The sequence below is a fragment of the Hyperolius riggenbachi genome, chromosome 8 (assembly GCF_040937935.1).
Source record: "Hyperolius riggenbachi isolate aHypRig1 chromosome 8, aHypRig1.pri, whole genome shotgun sequence".
NCBI classification, from domain to species: Eukaryota; Metazoa; Chordata; class Amphibia; order Anura; family Hyperoliidae; genus Hyperolius; species Hyperolius riggenbachi.
In genome coordinates, this window is record NC_090653.1 from 54,052,700 (window position 1) to 54,061,053 (window position 8,354).

An 8,354-nucleotide genomic window follows, 5' to 3' on the forward strand; every position below is an offset into this window, starting at 1 on the left:
TCCACTTGGGGCCACCATATGTCGGGACAAGTTGGTGAGATTAATATCTTTAATACATTATGATGTTTTAACTGAGCTAATAAAGTATTTACCTTGGATGGTGCGGATCGTATGGAATATATTACAAGACCCTTGTGGCTCCAGAGGTGATCTCAGCATATCCTCATTTTTCCATTAGTGCAGTAAGCTCTTACTACCATATATTAGTATAAAACAAACACTAATACCATAGCATCGTAATAAGCCAGATAAAGCAAGTTAACTCATCTATATTTTTGTGTCACATCCAGATCTTAGAACATGGCAATAAACATTAATTTAAACCAGACAACTGCCAGATATTTCATCATCAAAGGCATCTCTGAAAACCCAATATTGCAAATTCCCATTTTCCTTCTGGTCCTACTCATGTATATTACGACGCTGAGTGGTAATATGACCATCCTTATTGCTTGTCGACACCCCCTGCTTCACACTCCCATGTACTTCTTCTTGGGAAACCTGTCCATAGTGGACATCTCTTGTTCTACCATTTCCTTGCATAAGATCCTTATAAATTTCATTACTGGTGATAAATCTGTTACGTTTCTACAGTGTATGATACAAATGTACATGTTTGGATCCTTCGCTGGTCATGAGCTGTTGATACTCACAGCAATGAGTTATGATCGCTATGTAGCCATCTGCAATCCTCTTCATTACCACATGGTCATGAACAGAAGAATGTGCATGACGTTGGCCTTTGCCTGTTGGATTATGGGCTTTTTCCAAGTTCTTCCCCCCTGTGGCATAGTATTCAGCTATACCTGCTACTCATCCATTGAAATCAACCACTTCTTCTGTGACATTGTTCCTTTGATGAAGATTTCCTGTAATGACACCTATGTTTTGGAAATGTTATTCTTCATAGAAGGCATTTTTCCTCTAATCCTAACGCCTTTTGTAATCACCTTTGTTCCTTACATATTTATAATTAGTTCTATATTGAAGATCTCATCTAGCACTGGAAGGCGTAAAGCGTTCTACACATGCTCCTCACATCTAACAGTTGTGACGATGCTCTACACAACTCTAGCCAGCCAATATTTAACACCAAATGTATTGAGTACCTTGAACCTAAAAAAGGTTTTATCCTTATTTAACACAGCTGCTGTTCCTATGCTTAATCCTCTCATTTATAGCTTAAAAAATAAAGATGTTAAACGGGTTTTAAAAACATTACTAACCTGAAATAAATGTAACTTTTTTCACTTGTTCCTGTTCTAGATTTTTTGTTTTCCAAAATGAACTCAAAATAGGACTCATTTAAGTACACTGTTCTCTAAAAGAAATACCAGCAAGTAAGTAGACTGAATTCACATACTGTATCTCTCCATTGGATATTAACTACCCAAATAATCCTGTTTAAAATCCTAGACCTATCATACAAGGTTCTAAATAAATTGTCACCTCCACATATTTCCTTATTAATCTAAAGATACCATCCTACCTGGAAGCTTCACTCCTCTTTTGTCTTCTAGCTTGGGCACCTCCTCTCACTCCTGCATCCAGGACTTTTCACGAGCTACACCTCTTCTTTTACAGAGGTGCCAAGATTTTCCTTGACCCCGTACTGTGTATCACTACTGTTGTTTATTGCCTGAGGAAGCCGGAATTTACCTGCGAACCGCGTTGCAACCCCTGTTTGGAGTTTATGAATAAATTGTCTTTGCATCAAATTGACAGTACATGTGTCTGTTTTGGGTTGGCTGGTCCACCACCGCAGCCCGAATTTTTTCAACGATTTTAGTATATTTTATCCTACTGGTGCCTCTGTACAACTTTGCATATCTCTTCTTTTCAATGCTCTACCACAGCCTGTTTGTCATACTTTGAGTCTGGAAACCTTCAAACGTAATCTCAAAACACACCTATTCAGACAAGCCTATAATTTGCATTAGGTAGCATTGGAGGCTCAGTGCTTCATCCACTAACCCCTGTGTCTTCTACTCTAGTGTCCCCCACCACACTACCCTCTAGATTGTAAGCTCACAAGGGCAAGGACCTCCTACTTGTTTTTTTTTTATTCTCCTGTAAATTATCATATGACTTTGTACCAGTATTGGGGATGTCCAAACCACACATCAACTATGTATGTTTTTGTACTTGTATTGCTGGATGTCATGATTGCATAGAGTTTTGAATTTCTCATGTATCTATCCTCAACAATGTGTGTTTAGTACTGTGTACAGTGGTACAGAAGATGTTGGCTCTATATAAATAAATTATAATAATAATAGGTGCTGTACAAAGATAGATAGCTAATTAGTTAATTATGTGCACGCATGTGTGCCCTAGAATGATAGAACCTGACAGTGTTTAGATAGCCACAGAACCTGACTGGTGTCAGTAAAGTAGGGACCCTTTCGACCTCCTAGAGGGAACCTCAGTGCTGGTGAAAAGGTTTAGTACAGTATGCTCTTGCATGCAAACCATTTTGGAAGTGAATATCCACCATATGTGCAACCAATTACAACTTGCATTCATGTTATTTTTATTATTACTAGACTTCCAGGTTGTTGTGAGTGTTTGAGTGCTTGCTTGCTGACTGGTGTTCGTAGAGTAGGGACTCTTTCAACCTGGAGGGTACCTCAACGTTAGTGAAAGGGTTTAGTACAGAATGCAAATGATTTTGGAAGCGAATATCCTAAACTAGTGCACCTTAATTTACTGTGCATTCAGGTTGTTTTTATCATTACCAGAGTTCCCGTGTGTTGTGTTTAAGAGTAGAGGGTTAATGGTTGTAGATTCATATACATTTCTTAATTTCATTCAGATATCACCAAACTCAAGCAATACAACCATTGTGTTATCTCAGCCCCTCAAAATGACTAAGTGAAATTGTTTCCTACAGTTATATTCACCTACAATAGCTCTGTCCACTTCTCAACTGGTCAGACTCCTTTCTTTGCCCATTATTGTTATTGCCCATTTCTGTCGAAATAATGAGTAATCAGTCCTTTGCACAGCTGTCTGTCCTGACCCAATACCCACATCCTGCTCTGCTAACTGTAAATCCTAACCTCTGCCAGTACACTTACCTCAGTTCCCCAGCCACCAGTCCTGGCTTTAGCTCATACCCTGACCCAGTTCTGTCAGTCATGACCTCACCCTGGTTTTGGTCTGCCAGCACTTATCATGGTCTGTATTTTGGTCATTACTCTGCAGTGCACCACTAGCATCAGTCTGATCTCATCCTCACCCTCTCTACATTGTAATGTTTGCCCTCCTCTTTTTTCATAGTGGGGTAAAGGTGGGGGAGTAAGCCCAAGGGTCATGACCTGGTAGCCATTTTCAAACAGGTAGTCTACTGCTCACTAGGGGTAGGAGCCCATCGACCCTTGGAGGACACTCTAGTCAAGACCAAAAGTTTTGAAAGCATGCAATAAATTACGTACTAATGACTACATTATTGTCATTATGTAGTCATTAAAGGAATTAGCTGAATCAACATTTGTTGGTTTAACGTTGGCATATCTAGTCAATGCCAGCGAATGCTTACTCTCCATGTTATGGGGTCGCCCACATCTTCCATTGGTGCCAAGATTAATAAGGCCCTGACATTGCACTGCAAGGTTGGTCAAATGGTTATCCACTATCCATATACTTGAGAATAAAGTCCCCAAATACAGAGGTTAATCGTTGGACCTCTGGTCAGAGGCAGTGATATGTTGGGTAGTAATGGATGATGTAGCAGCAACATTAAAGAATTAATCCACGTTGACCATTCATTGCCCTGGAGAGAGAAAACACTATTGCCTGGTGTGAAACAGGTAGGTACTCAGAGCCACATTGGTATGAGCTGTGATGACCATGGATGTTCCCTGCTCAGGTAAAGATAGCCACAGACAGATAAAATTGGTATATCAATGGGCCGGATGCACAAGAGGCTGGAAATGTTTACATGTGCCGCCAGTGAACAGCAATTATAGCGGTCCTAACGTCAGAGGAGCAATGGACGTTACTCTATCAGTGCCACATGCTTTATTGCACCATAGCAACGAGTTTGTTATCCTGTTAACATATGTGATGGTAACAGAGTAATGGACAGAACTCCCCTGGCATTAGGACCAGTTAAATTGCCGTGCACTGCCGGCCTTTCTCACATCAGGCTTAATGACTCTTGATGAACTTGGTTGGTGTTCAAGCTGTGGGGGATGACCAGAGGCAGATGGTAGTGGTATGCAGTGGTGGTCCTCTTGCTCATATTGTGCTGCCACCTTCTGCGTTACATTCCTTCATATACTGCTGTACTGTATATCTTTTTTCTCTAATTTAACATCACTATAAGGTAAGAAAAAACAAAAACTCAGGAGAAATGTCTTCCCTGCAATTTATCGAATCTAAGGGAAGGGGTATAAACAGCGAGAGAAACACTTCAGTAGCAGTGGAAACATTTTAGAAGCACAAATTTCAAAGAGGGGTCAGCACACAACCGTAACTGGTGTATCACCAGCAGGGGCATAACTAGAAATCACAAGGACCCCCTGCAAAACTTTGGATGGGGCCCCCTACCCCTGCACTCTGAATAGGAACTCTCTACAAATCTTTGACTACAAAACCATGTTTGATTTGTTATCAGTGGCTGAGCAGATGCAATCATTAGAACAATTGTGCAGAGAACAGATTGTTTTTTCTCTCCTTGCCCTTAGTTCAGTCAGTCTCTCAGGACGGGGCCCCCTGTGGTTCCTGGGCCCCCCTGCAGCTGCATCCCTTGCAGGGTCTATTGTTACGCCCCTGATCACCAGTATAGGCACAGAGGGACAGATTTATCGTAGGAATTTGAAGTGACATGCCGCCACTATCACAAAATCAAGTATGTAAGCATATTTCACTGCTGATCAGGGATCCATTACAACACAGTTTAAAGAGGAACTTTAAAGAGGAACTCCAGTGAAAATAATGTAATAAAAAAGTGCTTCATTTTTACAATAGTTATGTATAAATGATTTAGTCAGTGTTTGCCCATTCTAAAATATTTTAACCACTTCCCAACTGAGGGGTTTTACCCCTTCAGCATCCGAGCAATTTTCTCCTTTCAGCGCTCCTTACATTCATTCGCCTATAACTTTATCATTACTTATCGCAATGAAATTAACTATATCTTGTTTTTTTCGCCACCAATTAGGCTTTCTTTAGGTGGGACATTATGCCAAGAATAATTTTATTCTAAATCTGTTTTAATGGGTAAATAGGAAAACATATGGGAAAAAAAACATTATTTTTCAGTTTTCGGCCATTATAGTTTTTAAATAATGCATGCTACTGTAATTAAAACCCATGAAATGTATTTGCCCTTTTGTCCCGGTTATAAAACCATTTAAATTATGTCCCTATCACAATGTTTGGCGCCAATATTTTATTTGGAAATAAAGGTGCATTTTTTTCAGTTTTGCGTCCATCCCTAATTACAAGCCCATAGTTTATAAAGTAACAGTGTTGTACCCCCCTGATATAAATATTTAAAAAGTTCAGTCCCTAAGGTAACTATTTATGTATTTCTTTTAATTGTACATTTTTTATTTTTTTTTTAATTACAAAAAAAAAAAAAATGGGGAGTGTGGGAGGTAATGAGTTAATTTTTTTGTATAAGTAATGTATGTGTGTGTGAAAAATAGTTTAGGGTGTAGTTTACTATTTGGCCACAAGATGGCAACAGTTTAATGCGACCTCCAAGCTTCCTTCCGGAAGCTTGGAGGAAGTACAAAGAGGCTGGTATTTTTTTTTTTTTTTTTACAATGATCGAGCTGCTTAGCGAAAGCAGCAGATCATTGCGGGGGCAGAGATCAACGAACGGGAATGTATTTTCCCGTTCATTGATCTCCGGGCGAGCGGGCAGCGGCGTGCACGATCGCGGGAGTGCGAGCGGGAGAGCGGACATCGGCGGTAGCGGCGGTAGCGGCGGGGGGTGCGTATATCTACGCTCCGGGCGGGGAAGTTAAGTCCAAAGGAGCGTAGATATACTGTACGGCGGCGGGGAACCAGTTAAATCCCTTTTATATTCTGACATTTATCACATGGTGACATTTTTACTGCTGGCATGTTATGTAGCGGCTGCTTGCTGTTTTGGCAGTTGGAAACAGCTGTAAACAGCTATTTCCCACAATGCAACAGGGTTCACAGACAGGAAACTGAAAAGAGTACGTACTCAGAATTTCTTAGTGGGAGGGGTTTCACCACAATATCAGCCATACAGCGCCCCCTGATGGTCTGTTTGTGAAAAGGAATAGATTTCTCATGTAAAAGGGGGTATCAGCTACTGATTGGGATAAAGTTCAATTCTTGGTCAGAGTTTCTCTTTAAACCAGGATTAAACTAATCAGCATCTGATACCCCCTTTACCATGTGTAATGTTTACCTTTTCTTGAATAGATCATCAGGGATGTCTGTATGGCTCATATTGTGGTGAAACCCCTCCCACAGTGTGATGTCAGGGCCATGGCCAAGGAAGCAGTATCTCCCTCTGTGAATAGAACTCTCAGTAAAAGAACATTACATAGAGATCACCTGGCAGGACTAAAAATGTCACCTCCAGTGAGTGATACATTTCAAAAAGTAAATCAGGGAGATGAAATATTTTACGATGGCCAAACACTGAGTAAATAATTTATATAGGAATATTATAAAGAGAAAAAAATATTTTTTCATTGAGTTATTTTCACTACAGTTACATTTATCAAACACAAGAATAATTTGTGTGATATTTTAAAGCATAACCATAATTGGTATTTGCTATATTTAAAAATAATAACAATTAAAATGTACACGTCATTATTAAAATCCTAATTACATGTTATTCCCTAATTCCCTGATCCCAATTCCCAGTTGATACTTATGAGTCTCCTAATAGTAAACAAAGGGATTTACAAGTATATAAGCTCTATGAACAAGGACAACAGTCGTGTTTAGAAGACACTGTACCGTATCAGATGTTTGAGCCTCTGCTGTCTCATACAATTCAGTAGACCAGAAGAACTAATTTTGAGCTTACAAAAGAGCCTACACCAAGTATGGAGAATTTAGCTATCACATGTTTTATTAATACTTACAGAATGCTTCATTATTGTTTTATTTCCTACTAACAGAAGAAGGAAACGTATTATTGTTATTATTGATTTATATTATTATTATTATGGATTTATCTAGTGCCACCATCTTCCGTGGCGCTTTACAACAGCATACAGGGTATAACAATAAGAAATGAACAATACAAAGTTAATGCAAGACAATGGTAAAGAGAACAGCTGATGCAGAGAGCAAATCAACTTCATATTGCTACACAGGGGTGGGAGGTATGCACACACATTACACAGCATTCTGAGACAAAAGGGGAAGAGAGCCTGGGCCAAAAGGCCTTGCAGTCTAAGGTTTAGGGCCCGTTTCCACTATTGCGGTTTCCGCCGCGATTCCGCAGAGTTTCCCCGCACATGAATCGCACAGGGAAACTCTGCCATAGGGGATAACGGCGCCGCAGCCGAATCGCTTGCGGGAGCGATTCGGCCGGAACCCCCTGCAGAATTCGCGGCGGAGGCTGTGAATCCCATAGCCGTGCACGGCACGGCTCATGGGATTCACCTGCGATCCCGCCCACCCACTCAGTGCCGGCGTGCGTCTGCGAGACACACGCTGCACTAGTGGAGAGGAGCCCTCACAGAATATGACAGCAGGTAAAGGGAAGCTATGTGTGAGGTGGTAAAATGGTGGTCAGTGGGTGAAGTGTCCTAGGAGAGTATGCTTGCCTGAAGTGATGAGTTTTCAGATTGCACCTAAAAAGGGTAAGTGAGGTAAGTGAGGGTGAGTAGTAGTGGATGTGTTGAAGGTGGGTGTTCCAGAGGAGGGGAATAAACAGGAAAACTCCACGTTTTGGGAAAAACCGGCACTAAACCAGCCAGCCGGTGACCAGTGTCCTGCAGGCACACCACCTCTGCAAGTACAAGACAAAGTAAAAGGAAGGACACGACACTCAGAAGCTGTGTAGCAACAAGCTGTATTGGAGTCACAAGATACACAACATGTTTCAGGTGGAGCCCTTCCTCAGGTGTGCAACAAGCTGTGTTGGAGTCACAAGATACACAACATGTTTCGGGTGAAGCCCTTCCTCACCTGAGGAAGGGCTCCGCCCGAAACATGTTGAGTAGCTTGTGAATCCAACACAGCTTGTTGCTACACAGCTTCTGAGTGCCGTGTCCTTCCTTTCACTTTGTTCCAGAGGAGGGGAGAGGATCGGAGGAAGTCTTGTAAGCGGGAGTGAGGTGACCAGAGAAGAAGACCCTTGATCGCCATTTTAGAACACGGCAGGCCTCTCTTATGAAAAC

At 41.2% G+C, this 8,354-nt stretch overlaps 1 protein-coding gene across 1 annotated transcript; it reads left to right on the forward strand.

Annotated features, from left to right (window-relative positions):
- Window positions 1–300: 300 nt before the first annotated feature.
- On the forward strand, window positions 301–1,230 carry LOC137527301 (olfactory receptor 8D1-like). The gene has a single exon (XM_068247809.1). The coding sequence runs from the start codon at window positions 301–303 to the stop codon at window positions 1,228–1,230; it is 930 nt and encodes a 309-aa protein (XP_068103910.1).
- Window positions 1,231–8,354: the final 7,124 nt, after the last annotated feature.